Source organism: Chlamydotis macqueenii, chromosome 2, assembly GCF_036417535.1.
Source record: "Chlamydotis macqueenii isolate bChlMac1 chromosome 2, bChlMac1.mat, whole genome shotgun sequence".
Classification (NCBI taxonomy): Eukaryota; Metazoa; Chordata; class Aves; order Otidiformes; family Otididae; genus Chlamydotis; species Chlamydotis macqueenii.
This window is the reverse complement of record NC_141557.1, coordinates 69,734,077-69,754,646: the sequence shown is the minus strand read 5'-3', so window position 1 is coordinate 69,754,646 and position 20,570 is coordinate 69,734,077. Positions and strand designations below refer to the sequence as shown.

The window sequence follows — 20,570 nt, the reverse complement described above, 5'->3', positions numbered from 1 at the left end:
AGCTAACCTAAGGTGTATTGACATCAAACACATTAAGTATTTGGTTTGCTTTTCAGAAACATTGAACTTCTTGCAGTCTGGAGACTTTAAAAAGGCAAAAAATTCACTTTGAAGCTTTTGACCACTTGTTACGAGGTCTGGTCTGTTGTAATTGTATTTGTTTTTTTCTCTGCTGGTTTTTTTTCCAAGTGGTTAATTTAATCACAAACAGTTCTTTGCCGTAAACAGCAGCAGTTTCAAGAGCAGAATTTGATACTGCGGTTATTCATACAAATCTACACGGCCAATAACCTTTTCCTCTGAGGTAACCAGATAATCAGTAAGGTTGAATGCTAACAGAAATTATTATGAACCCATATATGAATGCAATATTTTTTTTCCCCAATATTTACTGAACAACTTGCCTGGGAAATGGGCTTTAGTTTGGCTCTCATAGTTGATTCTAAGCCTCCTCTTACCAATACCCCTGAGACTCTCTGGTTAATTTTGTGGCACAGAGTATTTAATTATGTGCACTGCCAAGTGAATACAAGGTCTCAAATTGAATTTTAGCCTCCCTGGGCAACTATTTTAGATTCTTTGGTAGAATGTAAATGCATATTTTCTGCATGCCAGATCCTGGCCCCATATTCATCAAAGTAAATCTTCAGTAGTTCCACAGAAGGCTTGGAACAATCCTAAGTTATGTTATTGAGGTCAGATTGTGACCCTGAAGCTCTGGCAGAGGCCCCAACCAAGAAATTTGTGTGGGAAATTGGGGAGGGAATAAATTAGCACTTGCCTATGCTTTTTGCAGGAGTAAACTGTTGCAAAGGTATGAGCTAAGATGAAAGCTCCTCATCATGGTGCATATTGCTTTCCAGCTGTTTCTGCTGGAAATAGCTCTCTCTGTGTATGGGATAGGTCCTTATTTTCTGATGGTGCTCTCTCTCAAATAACAACCAATTTTAGTTTTACTTTCCCTGACTGTCACTGTCCTCCTCACCCCTTCCAAAGAAAAAAAATCACTTAATCTTGTAAAAACAAAGTCCAGGGGTAGGTTCTAGTTTGGGTTTTTTTATGCGGTGATTTTCAGCCTTCATTTTCTCTCTCTGCCAAACAAAAGTGGCAGGTCTAAATAGTATTAAGTAATTGCAGTTGTCATGCTGCACATCGTACTGCAGAGAAAATTAATTGCTGGTTTTTTGCCCGAGGGTTTAAGCAGCAGTCCCTTCGTCTGACTGGGAGCATGTCATTTTCCTCCCAATCGAGGCTGCGTACTGTTGAGCAGCATGAAAGGATTCCTGTACAGCTGCACTGGGTGAGTGGGCGGGCATCTCATTCAGTAATAACATCTAATTTATACAGCCATGAAAACCTACAGCTATAAATAAACAGTTCTGACTGACTTTGCATACTTACTCAAAATAAAATGAGAGAGAGAAATAGACTGGAAAGAGAAATCTAGTGTAAACATCATAAAGGCCGGATCCTTACTCAGTGTACCTCAGTAAAGCCTTTTTGAAATCACAGGGAAAATGTGGGTTTGTGATCAATGATGTAGGCTTTCTTCCTCGCAGGGCTTTGTGTACATCAGAGAAAGGAGCAAAGCAAACTCGAGACCCCAGTAGTTGCGTTTTGGGGACAGGTGATCCTGATCCCAGTCCCAAAGGACATAACTGGGACCTAGCCCCTCCACGCAGGACGTAACTGAGAGTAGTGCCTCTTCTGAGCCCTTTTCAAAGAAAACACCAACCCTACCCCCCATTCTCCTCAAACCCCTGTAGTCCAGCAGGACAGTCACCATGCCAGGTCCCAAAGGTAATCTCAGCATGAGCAGGAGCCAAGGACGAGATCTGCCGTTTGGCTTCTCTGGTTGGACGTGGAATGAACTGCTCCTCTGTATCAGGGCCCAGGTTTTGCTTTGAGTTTCTGATATTTAAACTCTTTGCACTGGACTATCAGTACAAAATAAAATATTTTTTTTAAAAGAGAGAAAAATACCCAACAAACCTGTACAGGGTATCTCCTGAACTTTATCCTCTTCCCTACTTCCCTTTGTGGTTTTACTTCTGTCTCTCTGAAGTACTTTGTTTGACCAGCATCTTTCAGCTGAATTCTTTCTATGTTCTCTTTTAGCTTCAACAAAAAAAGGAGGGAGTACTGTGTGTCTGTAATTGCTTACATTCCCCTTGCAAAGTTAGCTGGAGTGAGTTACCAAGATAAGCTGGAAATTATTGAATGTGCCCCACATCTTTCAATGAGTTAACTTAGTTTACAGTCTAGCCCTAGTATGTCAACTTCCCAGACTGGAATTTTATCAGGTGCTTAACATGCAAGAAGAACAATCTTATGTATACACATTATTTTTTTATTGCTCACAGGCAGCTTACAATGTGTTTCGTTTTCACTAAGCTCCAGCAGCATTTGAAAGATGAAAATAACACCCCGGTAAACTGCCTGCACAGTAGCTCTAAGCTAGGGGTTTTGGCAGATTGAGCTAGACATTTAAATACTGCAACTAGTTTCAAATCCGCATTTAAATGCAGGGCTAGTAACAGAGATCTTTCTTTTTTTTTTTGCATTGACCATTAAGGAACACTTATGCTACTGTTGGTTTTGCCTGTTTACTGGAGTTTGCAAAGCAGATCTCCAGTGTTTTAGATGTTAACAAAATGTTGAGGCTAATAACAGAAATCAACTATATTGAACAAAATTAGTAAACATGTGAATGGAGTGTAATTATATGGCAGGCAGCTTTATGTTAAACAGTGCTTTAAATTAACATGCTTTCTGTCAAAGCAATCATACAGTCAGTATAATTAGGTTACTTTTGCTGCAAGATTAACTGAAACCAAGAAAAAGGAAGAAAGCGTTGTGTTCAGATTTCCTGTTAAAATGGAGTGGAGATGATATGCATATTAATATTCCAGAAAGTTTCTCATTAGAAGAACTTGGCTTCATGGTGAACTTTCTGAGCAGACATTCCTAATTACAGTCCTTGTTAGCCCAATTTGTTATCTAGCTATCTTGGAAGTCACAGCACTGTTAAAATTATCCCTCCTCTTAATTTTTTCCAGACTTGATGAAGGGCAATCCAAACAAGGGCTGGCTTGCATTCACAGGTCTCTTACAGAGTGGTGCCAAGCTCATGAGGGCGTTCATTTACCAGTGACGAGTTTTAACCATGGACACATGGTTAAAACTCATGTACATTGTGCAAGAGATGAGAAATCTGTGTAAACAGATGAACACAGTTTTCTTATTCATAGCACTTGCAGAGTTATCATGTAAGAGGCAAACACTTCATATTTTCCACCAGTTTTCCATATGTCTGATGACATAATGGCTTCACCAGAAGCTGCAATGCATTGGAGAAAGGATTTATCACAGCTGCATTTATTTTCCTCTACTTCATGGCTTCAGCATTCATGGAGAGATTGTTTGGCTTGAAGAGTAGGATTCACTTGCCTTTCCGCCTGTAGTCCAGTATTACTATTGAATCTCCTGTTTGGAAGCAGAGGAGAAGGCATTACTGGGGGGGGGGGGAAGAATGCACAATAGAGAAGTCCTCTCATAGACCAAGTTGGGAGGAGGATGTGAACCTGGCCCCAGCCTCCCAGCATCCCTGCGGAACTGAACCCGACTAGGAGTGGGAGTAAACTATGCATGCATGGCTTGGATCAGCTGCTCATGCTGAAGTGCTACAGAAGTTGAATGAGCCCAGGACATCCCCAGCAAGTAAGGGATTACTCAACTACTGAGGAATGAATTGAAATCTACTATGGGCCACGTCCATTGAGAATAATGGTGCTTTGCTAGAGGGAAAAAAATATCCTCCACCAAACAAACCTAGCTTGATGTAAGAATACGTTAAAAGCTTTAAAAATAAAGTTTATCTGGAAAGGCAGCAGATGTTAATCCCTGCAGCTAAGATATCTGGAACATCCTTGCACAGCTGGCCAGGACAGCACAGGACCTACCAAAGACCCACAGCTTTTTGAAGGACCAGCTAGAGACCGAATGTACTACTGTGGGGCACCAAGTGTGCCAATAAGGTACCCTTGTCTAAAGCACTGTCTCGGCCTCTTTTCTTCCCTGTTGATGATCATTTACCCACAGGGAACCCTCTTGTAAAGCTGCTTTCCTTGTCGTAGACCTCAGAGGCTCTGAAACACTAACTGCTGTATTTTATTTATCTCCAGCCTGCACAACATTTGGCAATTGACCTGCTAAGAAACAAAATCCTGGAATTTCTTCGTTCCCAAATGATCCTGTAAGTATTTTGTGCTGACCAAATAATTACTTTAAAGATAGAGGAGGGAAAAAAACCCACACACACACAGAAAAAGACTAGCCTATTAGGCCAGGGACAGCATATTAGCAAGCACCTGTTACCATCTGGCCCCCAGTGATGAAATTGTAAGCCCTGGGTTGCCAGAACTTCCGATCCTGTCTCCCTCCAGTGGAACATCAGATAAACTTGTCAGCAAGAGTAGGGCATGTGACAGATGGTGCAGGCTTCCTTTAAATAGCTCGACTCTTATACCCAAGGGGTAATATGGAGCTCAGGGGAATGACAAATACGAAGGGTATAAATATGCCATCACAGGTTTGTGGCACAACTAGAATGAATGGATGAGACAAAAGTAAATATTTGTATTTAGTTTGCAAACTCTAGGCTGTAAATCCTCTTAAATTTGAGTTCCATTAGTCACTGGCAATATAGTGAAATTGTAGAGGCAAACATTATTTGTTCACTGAAGGAAGTAGATGTACCCTGGACTTCTATTCTTTGTTCTCAAAGGCATGATAGAACAAATGAAGGTATCTTCTAGAAAGGAGGTTCAGTTCAAAAATCCCTCCTGGACACTGAAGAAGAAGGCTGTAGTAACAAAGGATGGAACCTGTGTATGGATCGATAATTACTCGCACAATGTGAGCATTTTAACATTCATACAAAAACTGCTTTTCATAAGCCTGTACCAGTACAATGGTAGAATGACTTCGTACCCCACAGAGATGTCCTTTGTATCTCTTCATTTGCCACTCGGGTTTCTGCAATCTCAACAGCTGCTCAGGAGAATGAGAGCATCAAGAACTCGATCGCATTATAGTATCGCTTTGTATTGCAGAGGTTCGTGCGCTGTCACATAGGCTGGGTTTCCCAATAGCTGACCACAGGGTATTAGGGAGCTTGGTTTCATGAGCTCGTAAATACAAAAATAAAACCCAGGGAAAACAATAATTTCCTAAAACATGTTATGTGCTTGTAGAAAATGCATTTCATGCAAAAGTACTTTAAAAAGAAGAGGAAAAATATGTTAGAGATGATCGCTGTCTAACTTTAGCCCAGCCTTGGGTGAAAATGTTCCAGCAATGGCTTCACAAGATATTCAAGAGCTCCCAGAAGATCTGGAGGAGCAAATTCATCCATGCTGTGGGCACAAGCAAGTTACTGCACTGTAAATTTCCTCTTTCTTTTCCTGAGAGCAACGGCTCTTGTTCTTGTTGTACTGCATTATCCCTTGCTTTACAATATCTTTAATTTTGGCTTTGCCCCCCTCCATGTTCCTCAGCCACCTGCTGACCAAAGATTTCTCTTCTGGAAGACAGTGAGCATCCAGGCAAGGGCCTGTTGGAGCTGCTGTCTGCTCTGACAGCCAGCCTCCCTTTCTGCCCTGTTTTTCTCCCAAAGGACAGCTCTACCACCTGGAGATGAGCATTTCTCTGGACTTGGCAGAGGCCTTGTGGCTGTAACACCTTGCAAGTGGTTTGCCCAGTGTCCTTCAACAGGCATTTAAATCACTGGTGGAGTGGGTACCTGTTGCTAGCTATAGCTCCTACCCACCTGCAGCTCAAAGTATTGAAATAAAGCAGCTGATGGCTGCTGTTTTGGAGGGTGTTAGAGGGAAGACAAACACATTGGCTCCATTTTCAAATGTTGTTGCCAGAGAAGAGACCTCACCTGAAATGTTGCTCTGTCTGATGTGAAGAACTTTGATTCAAATTTCTCCTGCAGATCTGGTTGTCTCACCAGGAGCAAAACCCAAGGGAAAACTGCTTTGCTTTATTTCTGAGGGTTTTGGTTTGACTGGTCAAAGTAACATTAAATCAGTTGCCTACATGGTGTTTTCTACCCATCGTGAACAGGGGAAGCTATCACACAGTTCATGTTTGGTACTCGAACTCTGCAGCCGAATTCTTGTCTGAGGTAAATTTATGGCAGTAAAAGAATCAGCCCATTGTTTCCAGTTATCCTCTTTGGAGTTTCTGTATTGCTCAACATTGTCTAGTTCTCTAGAAACTCTGGGATTTAAAACAAAAAGAAGTCATTACTGGTACTATTTTCTGTGCCTCTCAGGCTGTGCAGCTGGGTTGCCTTAGTTACCACCAATCCAACTGTGCAAGGGGAGGGAGAGGCACGTAAGAGATAATACATTTTTAAAACCTCCAACACTGTATGAAAGGGTTTGTCTATAAATAATAAAACAAATTTAGGGTCTGGCATCTTTTGGTTGTTCTGAAAAGGAAAAACAAGGTTATATTATTGGACAGCCTGGATTTTCCAGCTCTCAGAAATGATACTGCATCTTTTTGGTCAAGCACAGAAGATAGCTTGAAAAATTACTTGCTGTAAGCTGAGAACTGCCATCCCTGGAATCTGAAGTAAGTTGGAGCTAAATACACCTTTAGGGTTGAAAAAGAGTAAATATTTACACAGCTGGTTTTAGGAAAAGTGATAGTGGACTGAAGCTATAAAGGAACACAGAAGAGAGCCCGCGGTGTGCCGTGGGACAAGTTCATTTGCAGCCTATAGTCCGCCACAGGATATAAGTCCAGAAGGAAGCCAGGCTTGTCACTCACAAGAAGCTATTTGTTAAATCAATTCTTGCATCTTCAAATAAACCAAACTTCTCTGGGCCCAGACTCAGCTAGCTTTCCTCCTTCAAGTGGGAAGGGAAGGAAAGGAAAAGAAGTGGCTGCTCTGGAGCCTTTCTCTTTGGGGCAAAGCCCTGGCAGATGCCACCAGAATCAGATCTAATTCCTTGGTGGCTACAGGTGTTATTGAAGAAGGTGTTTCCAGATGCGCCTGTAGGAACCTATTGCATTACTCTAACTCAAACTATGACTTCAGGGGACAAAGCAGGCAGCAAAAAGGAGGGCAGAAGTGTCTTTCCACGTCCTGGGCTGCATCAAGAGGAGCATGGCCAGCAGGTCGTGGGAGGTGATTCTCCCCCTCCACTCTGCCCTGGTGAGACCCCACCTGGAGTACTGTGTCCAGTTCTGGAGCCCCCAACATAAGAAGGACATGGACCAGTTGGAGAGGGTCCAGAGGAGGGCCACAAAGATGATCAGAGGGCTGGAGCACCTTTCCTGTGAGGACAGGCTGAGAGTTGGAGCTGTTCAGCCTGGCGAAGAGGAAGCTCTGTGGAGAACTTATAGCGGTCTTCCAGTACTTCAAAGGGGCCTACAGGAAAGATGGGGAGAGGCAGTTCAGTAGGGCCTGTTGCGATAGGACTAGGGGTAACGGTTTTAAAATAGGGGGAGATAGATTTAGATTAGATATTAGAAAAAAAATTTTTACACTGAGGGTGGTGGAACATTGGCACAGGTTGCCCAGAGAGGTGGTGGAAGCCCCATCCCTGGAAACATTCAAGGACAGGTTGGATGGGGCTCTGAGCAACCTGATCTAATTGGAGATGTCCCCCCTGCAGGGGGGTTGGACTAGATGACCTTTGAAGATCCCTTCCAACCCAAACCATTCTATGATTCTATATCTTTTCTTTTGGGAGAGGGAGGAGGTGGGCAGGGTGGAGGGTAAGGAGAGGTGAGAAAACCTGTCCTTTGGCACGACAGTTCCTTTTGCTCTGTGTGTGGGTTTTTTCTGTAGAGTTATTTTACTGCATTGTTTCCCTTATCGTGATGGGAAGATGAGACAGGAAAAGATAGGATGAAAAAAAAAGTATGTGGAGTAATTTTTGCTGCAAGAAGAAAGGTATGTTGGAGTCACATCTTCATTCGGTGCACAGCTGTTTTTACTCTGGCGATACTGAGCCAAAGATTTGTCTCAGTCAGGAATATCTTAAGACTCTGGCACACTGTAATTTTGAACGGCTTCCCTCTGGCTGTGTTTCAGCGCTTGTTGGGACCTTGTTATCAATACCAGCTTAAGGAAGTCCTACCCTTCTCTTGGGTGGATGCAGCTGGGAAAGGGATCAGAGAAAATTATCCAAGTTGAAAATGACCCCTGCTTGCAAGAAACAGGTGTGTGTGGTGAGCAGGGAGGAATGGGAGGCGGTGGGCAGGAGCTTATTTAGAAGTTATTGCCACCAAAGCCCAACTGCAGCCTCAGACACTGCAGAGTGGCCAGCTATCGGGGTGCAGCTTGCAGCTTCTTTTATCGGTGTACAGCAAATCCAGGGAATGCTGCTGGTCCTGGAGGTGAAGAGCTGAGGATGCATGTGAAACAGTAAGAGTTTGCCCAAGTGTGGGGAACTGTAACTCAGGGGGAGCATCCTGCATACGGATGAAAACACCATGTAATTATTAAGGCTGTGATTTTGTGGCTCCTTTGAAAAATATGAAGTATGTGTGGAGAGGCAGACTCACCACATAGAGGGGGCCTCCATGGATTGCAAGAGCACACCAGATATCAATGGAAGATATCGTGTATACCATGTTTATATATATTCTCTGAGGTTACATTCAGGTTACAACTAGGGGTGCTTTTCAGCCTTTCTGCGTGCACAGAAAGGAAAGTTGGGTGCTTGCCCCAGTCTCTTTTGAAATGTCTTAAATTAACATCTCTTAACTGAGTATATTTAGTCAGCTGTTCAAAATGCATCTAATTTTTGCATTTAATTTGGTCTCTGCTTGGCACAACCTTTTGTCCAATCAATTAACACCTTGGAAAACAAATTATTTTTGTTCTGATTATCTCCAACTTATGCATCAGGCATACTCTAAGCCTGAAATTACTAATATGTACTCAGCGATGAAAAAATCTGATACCTAGATGTATTAGCTATCAGATCTCATATGAAGACTTGTACTGTTATGTAGTGATTGTGTGGTCTTTGATTAGTCATAGTTACTATTTATGTGATGCCTCTTAAACCAGAGCTAGTGCAGAAAGGCTGCAGATCTGTTTTCATTTACCAGCAATGCTCATCTCGTATCATGCTTATGCAAGAATAGAATTCAGCCAAAATTTCCAAACTTGGACATGTAGAGCACGCATCTTATTTGCAAAGGTATCAAGCGGTGAAGTTGGTTATTCAGCATGTTTGAAAGCCAATCTGCTGCTTTTAGGTAGCTGAGTATGGATGGTGAGAGACTAGCTACAGACGCTCTACTTTGTCTTGACAGGCATGTGAGACTTCACAAAATGGATCAGGCATCAAATGTTCCCTGAGAACAGAGGGAGGTTGTCTTATTTATTTTCAGAGGTGTTTTTGCAATGCTTTTTCTTTCATCAGAAAGCTAGTTCAAGAAATTGCAAATGTTCACACATTTGTCCTAAATAAAATACACACGTTTTCCTGACAGAAACACTTTCATCCTCAAAAACATAATCTTGAATGAAAAAGGAGACAGGAAATCAGAGGAGAAAATAATAAAAATAACAACAACAGTAATAATATCAATATTGCCAACCCCCCCAAAGATGCTGTATCAGTTTGTTCTTTCTTCCATCTGTTGAATGTGTCTTCCTAACTACTTTTTTTTTTTTAATTGTCCATTTGTCTAAGGAGGCTGCCTTTCATTTTCTGTAAATCTTTACTGATCACACCAGTACTTAAGCAGAAGGAAGATATTCTCAACAGTTCGTTAAAACTTTCCGAAGTGCCATTTTGCCCACAGAGCTGCTGTGATGCTTTCATTTGGATGCACCAATGCCTTCCTATAAATTGTCAGTGAATAGTACCCTTCCCTAGCTGAACAAACACCCTGTGATGCAGGTGAGATTTTTAGCCAAGAGAGATTTGGCTTCTCTGGACCCCTTGTTTGAGAAGGAATTCAAAACCCAGTGATTATGTTGGTAAGAGGTGCTTCTTGAGCCACATTAGAGAAACTTGGTCCAGCCTTTTATCTGGTGGAGCTGGGATTTTTGCTCCAAATTTTTTTCTGTTAGTAAATACTTAGGACCTGGCAATCTCTATCAGACACCCAAATGGCACACTCCCACTCCCGGTGCAGAAGGGCCTCCTTCCTCTCCCCACCTGCCAAGGCAATCAGTTATTCATTTTAGATAATTTTTTTTGTATGCGTGTGAATAGAATTGAAAAACGAAACTTGGACTGACCCCATATCATACGATTGAGGAACTCCCCGAAGTTGTAGAAAGAGATGATGATGGCAAGGCTACCGGTGAAAAAGGCTGTGAGCCCGGCCGGGCTGAACAAAGCAAAGAGGGGATATACCCACTCTCCCGTTACAGAATAAATCCACAGGACCCTAGGCAAGGAAATAAACAACCTTTGGTTAGGACCATTCAGTTAGAAGAACCACTTCATGATTTCTAACTGCTGAAGGGCCAAGTTATCAAAACAATCCTGATAGAGAGAGAATTAGCTCAGCTGCTGCTACATCTCCTCGGCATTTGGGCTATTTGCTGTGAAGAACGCTTGAACCGCTGCTAAATTAGATGGGTTTCAGCACGGGCTGAAATGTACATGATGTTCTGCTGTCACCCTGGTGGCATTGGCTATTAACAGCAGTAAAATAACAGTAAAACAGTGAAATGCTCAGAAATAGAGACATGCACTTGGCTATACTAAGTGAAGCTTACTCAAACAAGCTGTCACGTACGTGTTTGCTTTTCAGTTCCTGCAGTTTTTCAGCCCCTGTCCAGGTCTTGAGGGGCTGTGGAGACAAAGTGCTGTTTCTCACTGTCTCTATCCTGCTGCTGTTGACCGCTGTTTTGGGGAGTGGAAAGAAGTTTTCAGGAGCTGAGAGGGCAAGGGGAATTCTCCAGCACCTTTTCTCTTGGTGTAAAAATAGGAGGAAAGGAGGAGCAGGTAGGTAGGAAACAGATGGAGCTGCTTTACTGCACTGTTCCAGAACCATTTGCAAAGCACTGTTTGGAAAAGGGGAAGAAGGAGAAGGAAGAGGGTGAATATGACTGCTTTGTAGGGATTCTTTTCTTCTATTTAGACTCTCTCTTTCTGCCTTTTTCTTCTCTTAAAAAAAATATCTTGTAGTGGCTCTCAGTTCACTGCTATTATTTTCATTGTTTGAGGCTCATAGGAGTGGCTGGTAGAAAATGTCTGGACTTAAGAATATAAAAATGATCTTTATACATAAAATATAGGAAAAATATTTCATAGATAAAATTTTATATATATGTATTAAATATACAAAGAATATAAAACATAGGGTAGGCCTCCAGTGCTCATTATGAGGATGTGCCTGTCTAACGTTGGGCAGCACTGCCCTAAAAAGAAACTTTGGGTCCAAACAGTCCTAAAAGGTTTAATTCTTGGTTAAAAAAACCCACATTTGAGGAGTTTGCCATACCTCTCCACTACCAGTGCTATCATGGGAATGCAGTCCCACTCTCTCTGAAGGCACCCAGCCTGCCACCTTACGCTGAGCATCACGCCTCAAAGAGAAGTGACAAACAGGCTGCCCAACCAGCCTGAAAATGTGTCACCAAACTGAGGAATGGGAGAGTGCTAAGAGAAAAAAACAAACCATATCTGAGAAGATGATTTCTCATTTCTCTAGTTAGAGTTGGAAGGAGTAAGGCATAAAAAAAAAAAGGTGAGTTTTTACCTAAGGAGGAGAGTGGAGAAATGGAGGGGGTTGTTAGTGGAGCTGTCTGGGCTGAGCATGAAAATGTTAAGTGTAGAAACTCATTTTCCTGATGCAGGAACAAACTGATCCGCAAAACAGCTAAGTAATTTTAAAAACCCAACAACCCAAAGCCTGCACAAAAGGCCATGGAGAAGCTGAGAAGAAAGACTGAAGACCAGGTGCTAACTGGAGCCCACGCAAGTATCAGCATGCATTCTTCGCTGCGTAGGGCTACTATTTTCTTAGTGTATCTCAAACAGTAAAACCGAGAGTGACAACCACCTTTATTTTATACAATGAGGAACTAGATTATTCTGATCCAATTTGGCACACTGACATGCCTGATATGCAGAAGCACTGCAACCTGTGTTTTTGAACGAATACAAGTGACTGTGCAGGAGCACTAAAGCGCTTTCAGCTTTCTGGCTTGGTGGGAGCTGTGTGTTGGCAGATTTTTTTATCTTGAGGCATACCTCCAGATTCCCAAGCTTATTCATTTTAATCAAAGAACAGTTGACAGTCTTAAGGGGTATTTTTGCTAGGGATTTCAAAATATGCACCCCACAACTTGCAAATGCATGTTGCTCATTTCTCATGGATAATCACCTGTTAAATATAAGTCCAAGATTCAGAGGCTTATCCTCAAGCTGCCATTTTACCAAATTTCAATTTTCACCAAGATTGTACTTTGGATATCAGTGAGTGATTCAGAAGCAGACAATGCCCAGAGTTACGGGGAGGATAGACGGAGATAACAGCCCTGGGTATATCCAAGACAGAGGACAGTATACCAATACCAGGGAGAGGTGATGTGCTGTCTAGCTGGACGCAACTGGAGGATTTATCCTGTCCTCTCATTACTTGTCCATTAATGTTAATGGGAGCACTGCATTCACTGAAGGGAAAAAGAAATGTATCCCTAGGGAATTATTAAATGGGAAGATCCAGAAAGGAGAGAAGAACATATTGCTCACATATGAGCTCTCCAAGACAGTGGTTAGTTGAAAATTAAAAGGTTGTGAACTGAAAATGATCATGCAGTGAAGAAAAATATTCTGATTCCTAACAGAGTTGGAATATGGACATATTAGTAGAGAGCTATCAGTCTCTAGACTTAATTTGGTCTGAGAGGGTTTTTTTGTATTTTACTTTTGCGTACAGACTGCAATCTATAATGATTTATATTCTCTTGCAAAGGCAGTTTAGTCTTTCCTCCAAAAGCACGGGCAAAATTGTGAAGATTAATTTATTTTGTACCGATCTATTACCACTGAAACGGGTAAGGGCAACCTATTGTTACTTCCTTTTTAAGACTTAAAATGCCAGTCCTGAATTTTATATATTCTTAATCATTTTCAATGCGATGACTCCAGGAGTAAGGCATTACTTAACACAACCAGGAGATGCAAGATCTATCTTTGCAAGAACTAACACTCCTAATGGTTCTCTTCGCCCTGGCGTCCTCCAACTGAAAGACACCTTTCCTTTCTGAACCCTAGGGATATTCAAAGCTATAGTGAAGCCCCACTCAGAGGCAAGTACCTGGTGCCAGGTGTCACCTGGCTGTCTGGTTTCTTGCTGCTTTGCAGGGACCAGTCAGTTCTCAGCCCATCGACACCACGGAAGGGGAAGCATGGTGATGACAGTGGCAGTTCAAGGAGAGGCTTTTATGAAGGACTTTTGCTTGTGAAACATAAGGTGCCCAAATGGGGCTATTAAATCACCAGGCTGCCGCACCGACAGTAAAATGCGTACACGTGTTAAGATTTTAGTGCACAGGCTAAAAAATTTTTCTGTTAGTTCAAAGCTGTTGTTTGCGGTTGCAGGGAACCAAGACAAGGAGGCAGAAAGAAAGGAGATGGGGAGGTTCTGTGTTGCCTCAGGAGGAGGAAAAGCAACAGTATTGAAATCCTAATATCATTTATCTGGTTATCAGGGCCCTGAGATACAGGGGACAAGCGCTCTAAGGGACCACCTTCCACTCAGGACCTCAGCGGCACCACACAACATCAATTCAAAGAAGATACTAGGAGGGCTCAAATGTGTTGATCCTCATCCTTTGATGGGGATTCAGGGCCTGGCATGAGCCATGTCTCCTGTGGGGTGAAATTGCTCAGCTGACAGGGGCTTTAGGGGAAAGCACAGCACATGTGACTGCAACAATCATCTGGTCTCAAAGACAGTAAAAAACAAACACTGTCAGAAGACAAGCAAAACAAAGCTGGCGTTAAGCAACTGGGTGAACCAGGACACAGAAAAGGAATTTAGGAAGCTGTGGTTGTAATCCTATTAGGCTCTGGGCTGGATTAGAATAAATGGTTCCTAACTGGGTTACGTAATGTAGCAGTGAAGCCCATTGCTTCTCTGATGGCCACTCTGATGGCTTTCTAGTCACAAGAGCGTTTTATCTGTGCAGTTTATTTTCTGTTCCATATTTTAATTTGGTGGCCTGAAGGTAGTCTCTAGCTCAGAGTGAGAACTGGTGGTAGGAATGGGAAGGATGGGTTCCCTCATAGTCCCAGTGACTTCTCAGAGAGCTTTGAATGAGGACAGGTCCCCTCCTTGCTGACCAGTTGTTCTGTATTCTTCACTCCAGGGCCTGGGTGTTTACTGAGCTCTGGAAAGCGTCTGATATCACAGCATGCCTTGAACCTATATGGACCTGCTCCTGAGCTGAGTCTCAACATAAGGTGCCCTCAAACTGTTCTGAGGTGTTGGCAGCAGCCGAGCCTCCAGACCCCAGCACTGCAGCTGGGATGCGATGAGCAGGAGCAGATGCAAAGCCAGCTCCAGGGATGCGTGACACACATGGGAGGTGGGTGTGGGGCTACGGGCGGAGGGGGGGCCTGGTTAGATACAGTTTATTCTCTTAGGATCATCCTTCATCAGGTTGGAGATCAACTGTGGGACATTGCTGGAAATGTAGGCAGTGTCCACCAGTGGAGTGGCAGGTGGTGGGGCGGCAGATGCCTCCTTACTACTTACCAGTTTGCACCTGGCTCTGAGTATCATTTTCTGTCTCAAGTTTCTAAATCTGGTCATGTGTCCCTGCCAAATACCAAGCAGAGTTTTACTCCTTTTCTGCTCCCATGACCCTCAGACCTTTGAGATTTGGTGGTTTTGCAGTGAGTGAGACAGCAAGCAGAGGTAAACTTGATGGTACTGGTAGAAATGAAAGGAGAACTCCAGCCCAGCAGAAATAACTCAAAGTACTCCAGAGTTTATGGCAGTTTAGTTGCCTTTCTGTAAGAGACCCTAGAAGAGCAGGAAATACCGTGTGTGGTCTCAGAAGCTGTATTGTGTTTGAAGAAACCTGCTCTGCCTGTGTCTGAAAATAGCTTTCATGGGTCTCGGCTGAAGTTTAAATGACTTATCCACAGAACAGACTGCTGTCTCCCATGCGCCTGGGAGGGAACTTGATCTAAGTACAGAGTTTGGCCTTGTTTTACAAAGTAGATCACTTGGAAAAAAAATGTTTTAAAGTATGTAATTCTTACCAACTAATATACAGAAAAGCAACAAATCCTAATAGGATCAGTCCTTTCTTCTTTGCTGGGTAGCGGTGTGGCGTGGCGAGGATTTCCAGGAGAGCGAATGGCAATACCGCCGTGTGCTGAGGAGAAAAGAGAGCTCATCACCAACGGGTCACAGTGCCTCGCCTTCGGTTATTGCCGAACTCAAAGCTCAAGAGCCTGCCTGTGAGCAAAGGATTGTTTAACAATACTGCATATAATTGTACACAAATGCATATACTTCATTTTTATTTTTTTTATGGAGAGGAAGTACTCCTGCAGCAACAAGCACAGAAATTTTCTTGTTAGTATGCTGTAAAAAGTACTGGAACAAAGTCCACTTTTCAAACAATCTGCCTTACTTTATAATAGGTGAGCTTTCCTTTTACATTTTATAATGCAATGAAATTTTTTAAATTCCCATTAAAGTACAAAAGATATTTAAGTCTACTGTGATGTGTGTTTGAGAAAGCCAAAAATCTCCTCAAACCCACTAAGCAATGGCTGAATTGCCTTCACATTTTCTTCAGGTTATTATTGTATTTTATGTATTGCCATTTGTTATTTACTCCAGTTCAAATGTAGTATGTTGTGCTTTTCTTTGTAAACTGAAAAATGTGATGGTAAACATACAGAGGACTTCAGTTAGCTGCAACTCAAGTTGATGAAGGAACTTCAAATGAGCTTAACCAAGAGTTAGGAAAAAGTTAGCTTGCTGGAGTAGTTTTTTTTTCCTACTCTCTTTTTTTTTTGTCAAAGCATTTGAATTCTATTAAACAGCTTCAGTTTCAAGGGCTTTTATGACAACAGCTGTCTGAGCATGGAGGATTTTCAGCACAGGGGCAGGCAGCTTGGTGGCACTGACTGTTTTGTGTTGGGAAGCTGCCTCCAGGAGGGATGCTCGTCACCTCTGCACCCGCAAGGAGATTGGCAGCACAGCAGAACTCCTTCTGGGCTCGCTTATTAAACCGACAATACAGGCATCTTGGGATGCAAACGCCTTGTCTTGTTGGCTGATTTGTGGCAGCTTCAGAAGATAATATACTGGGGTCAAATTTCGACACTAGGAGTTTTGTAATATTCCCTGTGCAAGCAAATGATAGATTTAAGTTGCAATACCAAGGACAGAAAACCTGAACAACTCTGGGGAACAATACTGCAAAAACAGTCAATGAGGTGCAACAGGAGAAAACTATAGCAACAACTGTAGCTGACAAGTTGGTCAAATTCCTAGTAATTAAGCAAATAGTTTCACAGGTTGATGGGGAGAGGGAGAGGAGGAGGAAGGCAGCAGAGAAACATAAACTGGCTTTAAAAAAAAAGTAATAGAACACCAAACTTAATGATTTTTTTTGTTTGTTTTTCCCAAAAGGCACAACCTGCTGGGTGTATGGTATAACTTTTCCTCTTGTCCAAAGGAATTTTTTCTAGTGCCTTCAATGTACGTATTCATCAGGAGCTGTGCTGAGTATCTGATATAGCTGTATGATGTCAAAGTTCTGTTGATGTGTATTTATAGTATGAGTTGCTACAAAGACATATTAAATTCTTTAAATGCACATTGAACTACACACAGCAGGCAGGAAAACATTCTTTATCTATTTGTTTAAGAGGCAGGTATCCATTTTTGTCTGCTGCTGCCAGGTGACAGCTCACTGGAAGCTACAGGTCCTCCTTCAGGCACCCCAGTGCATCCACAGGAGCTGCTATTCATACCTAGCTGTTCTACTACCAAAATAACCCTTCCATCTCAGTTACTATTTTTAAGAGAAAGGAGATAGGTATTTGGTGGTATTTGATGTTCCAGTTCCTCTCACTTGTTGGCACTGAGATTTTTCTCTGTTCTGTTTCACAGAGATATTATTCAGCTCTACAACCTGCTTGGTTCATAGCAGAGGTCTGCTTGACTCAATACAAGTGATTCCTGGATTAATTTAACCAGAAAAAAATTTCTCCAATGCACATAATTTTCATATATAATTCCTGTAAATGTCTTTCGGTTAGAAATCTATGTGTTAAGCTGCTTTTAGAATGATTAAAAAAGTTTATTTTCCATAGATGGTCAATAGTTTGTCTTTGAATAAAACCAAAATGCCCGTGCAAGACAGCAATGATAGAGAACTTGTGCTTTGTCCTCACTATCAGGCTTCAGCCTTTCGCAGTGGATTTGTCCATTACGTGAAGTGGATATAGGTCCTGGTTTTCATCTGACATCGAATGGGCTACAAAATTCCTTCAGGATATGTGAAATGTTCTTGCTAGTCAATTAATTTAAACACTTTTAACAACTACAAGCTGGTTGTTCCAGTTGTATTATTGCTATCCTAAGAGGGATTTAGTAGAAGCAACTTCATGAAATAATCCTTTGTTGAAGTGAACAGTTTTTAAGTGGGGGTTATTTTATACATTTATTTCCTTAGTTTGGGGCTTTTTCTTCTCAGAGTGAATGTTAAATAAGTACAAGTCAGCAGTATGATGCTGCTTTAACAGAAAAAGCTTGTGGTGTTCCAGGATGGTATCAACAGGAGCATTGCGTGTAAGACAGACCTGGGAAGTTACTGTGCTGCTCCACTTGAATTGATGAAGTTTTGGCTGGGACTCTCTGTCTGATTTAAGGCACCTCATTTTGAAAGGTGCAGATAATTTGGAGTATGTCCAGGAGAGGACAGCATGAACAGCAAGAAAGTATGAGCAGGAAAGCAGCCCAAAGACAGGAGTAGAAATCAGGAATGAAGGCACTGTTGCATCTAGAAAGAAAAGGAAAATGAGAGAGGTTTTAAAGACTTGGGAGGTTGATACAGTGATGATTGTGGTGGGTGAGTTCTCCATGTCCATCATGGGTAGGGCCAAGAGTGATTGGCTCAAGTTTTCCTTAAGAGAGATGTAGCTTTATACCGGGAAATACATAGCGAGGGTAAGCAGGGAAATGACCACTTCGGGGAGCTGTGCAAGTCCTTTACAAGAGAAGCTAGACAAGAAGTAAAGTGTGATTCTGCCAAGCACCCTCTGCGCATCTCTGACCCAGCATCACCTTTCCTCTGAACGAGCGCACCAGGGGCCATGCAGATTCCATAGCTGGTGCCAGTGCACACGTCCAGAAGCAGAGGATGAAAGCATGGAGAAAGAGGGACACTCTTCTGACAGGAGCAAGCTGTCATGACTAAGACCACCAACATCTTCCCTCACTGAGCCAACTTCTTCTCTTTCTCATACAACTTTGCGCTGCCTTACGGAATGTGAATCCTGCAGGAAAGGGGAAAGAGGAGAGAAAAGCAGAGCTTTGCATGTCATTTATTATTTCTCTTTTGCTGCATGGGAGTGAGTGGCACTGCACTCTGTGATGACCGGTGGCACCCTGCAGCAGCACACTAACAACGTGGGGACAGGGAGCAACAAGCTGGAGGTGGCGAGGGGGATCCCACTGCCCTAACACAGGCATCGGCATTGTAGATAGGTAGCAAACTGGTAGTGGTTGCAAAAGACAGTTGGGAGCTCTTCTTTTTATTCTGTGTTGATTTAGAAAATGCTGATCTGCTTCACCACTCATTTTTTTTGGCGGGCTCCTCCACTCATAGAGGAGCTAGAGAAATTACTTAGAGGCCCATAAATCAAAAGAAGTTTGAAAGTAAGTCACAGGCAAAGCTGGAAAATTTGGCTGCTTTTGGAAATAGCCAAGAGTTTAGTGGAAGGAGTAGGTTCAAATTTCTGCTCTGATTCAAAGGGGTTTGAAGCTGAGCTTCCCACTCCCTGCAAGAGTGCTTCCACCTCCAAGAGCAGTGAAAGCATTCAGGAGTGGGGCTGTCTTCCTTTTGTTTTGTGAACAGTTTCTTAAAGGTCTTGGATCTATCCTGGTTTGGAAAAAGAAAAAAAAATCGTGGCATAGGAAAGCTGCTTTCCTCCCAAGTCCAATGATGACAATGGCATACAACTTACTTATGTGTGCTGTGTGTTCTCTACAAAGAACTGTATCTTTAAAAATATTTTTCCATATATTAATCCAATGTTATTTATTACTCCTAGATTTGTTCACTACTCCTAAATTATTGTTCCTAGTTAAAGAGAATCACTGTATATATTAACTAGTTATGCTTTGTAGGGTCATTTAAATTTGCCATGCAAATGCCTTCTGGAGACACATTTCTACAACAGTTCTCAACTGCTTCGTGCACCCCCAGGACAAAAATTTATTGGTTTTGCATTTTTCCTTTCTGGATATAAAGCTTCCTACTTTTTCCCCTCTGCTTCCTTCTCATGTACACATACACCCCAGGCCCAATAAACGTGGGGGAAAATCTTCCCTTGCACTTTTGCTATCCCAGAGTCTGCTCGTGACATTACATATTTCTGCCAAGCCCAGTTTGCCCATTAACGGTAAAATCACAGTGGAATTTCTTCTGAATAACTGAGCGTGTTTATGAGAGCAGATGTGCATTTATACACAGACACCAGAGGAACGCGTGGTTGGCTATGGGGTGCAAAGCCTGCCCTTTGTCTACGACATGCAGTTGACTTTCCAAATGATTTCCCCCTCACAGCTGATAGACGTTGACTTTGGCAGCATCGTTAGTGATAGACCATATATCATGGTTAATCATATCTGCTGAAAGGCTTTAAAGACTTCTCATATCCTGCTCAAAAAAAAAAAAAAAAAAGATGTATTTTCTCATTCGAGTTATTTTCACCACAGGTCTCTAGTGCACAGTCGTTAAATATACTTTCAACCTTCTTCAGCTGCGCTTTATACTGTTAAACTGACATTTGTCTGAAGAGTGCGATATTTGTATAGGGCCAAATTCAAATATACATTTTTGCCTCTTGCTTTAAAGGAAACTTAATAATTAAGCTCAGATTGACACAGATCAAAACATTGGCAAAAATTGCTGGAAACAGTGAGTCATTTTTTATTTCAATTAACAGTTTCTCAGTTTCACATATAAACAGTGAAACTGTCAAAAATAATTATCACAGAGGGAGAAAAAAACCTATTTCAATCCAAGGTAGGGAAAACAGGCTGAAACAATAGCTGTGTGTCCTGATCAGGCTGTCAATGAACTAAACTGAATCAGAGAGTTTTTTTTCTTCTCTTGGCAGGAATCGTGTTAGTACTTATTTTTATGTTCTTTGAAATATTAATATATTTACTTGTCTAATAACCTCTGCTTGTTGAGGAAAGCTTTCAGCTTACAGTTTTTGTAAGGACAGAAGTATCTTACACAGCTTGTTTTTTAAATTTGAAAGATAAAAGCTACGGGGCTTTCAAAATCATCAGAGACATTT

The 20,570-nt window shown here is 42.1% G+C and overlaps 1 protein-coding gene across 1 annotated transcript in view; it reads right to left on the bottom strand.

The window, feature by feature from the left end:
• Positions 1-2,510: 2,510 nt before the first annotated feature.
• ADTRP (androgen dependent TFPI regulating protein) overlaps positions 2,511-20,570 on the bottom strand; it is a 33,633-nt gene continuing 15,573 nt past the window's right edge. Inside the window, exons 4-6 of the mRNA XM_010128945.2 lie at positions 15,279-15,394; positions 10,289-10,440; positions 2,511-3,486 (exon numbers count right to left, since the gene is read on the bottom strand). Coding sequence (XP_010127247.2) covers positions 3,443-3,486; positions 10,289-10,440; positions 15,279-15,394 — 312 coding nt within the window. The 3' untranslated portion in view covers positions 2,511-3,442. The remainder of the gene's footprint in view (positions 3,487-10,288; positions 10,441-15,278; positions 15,395-20,570) is intronic.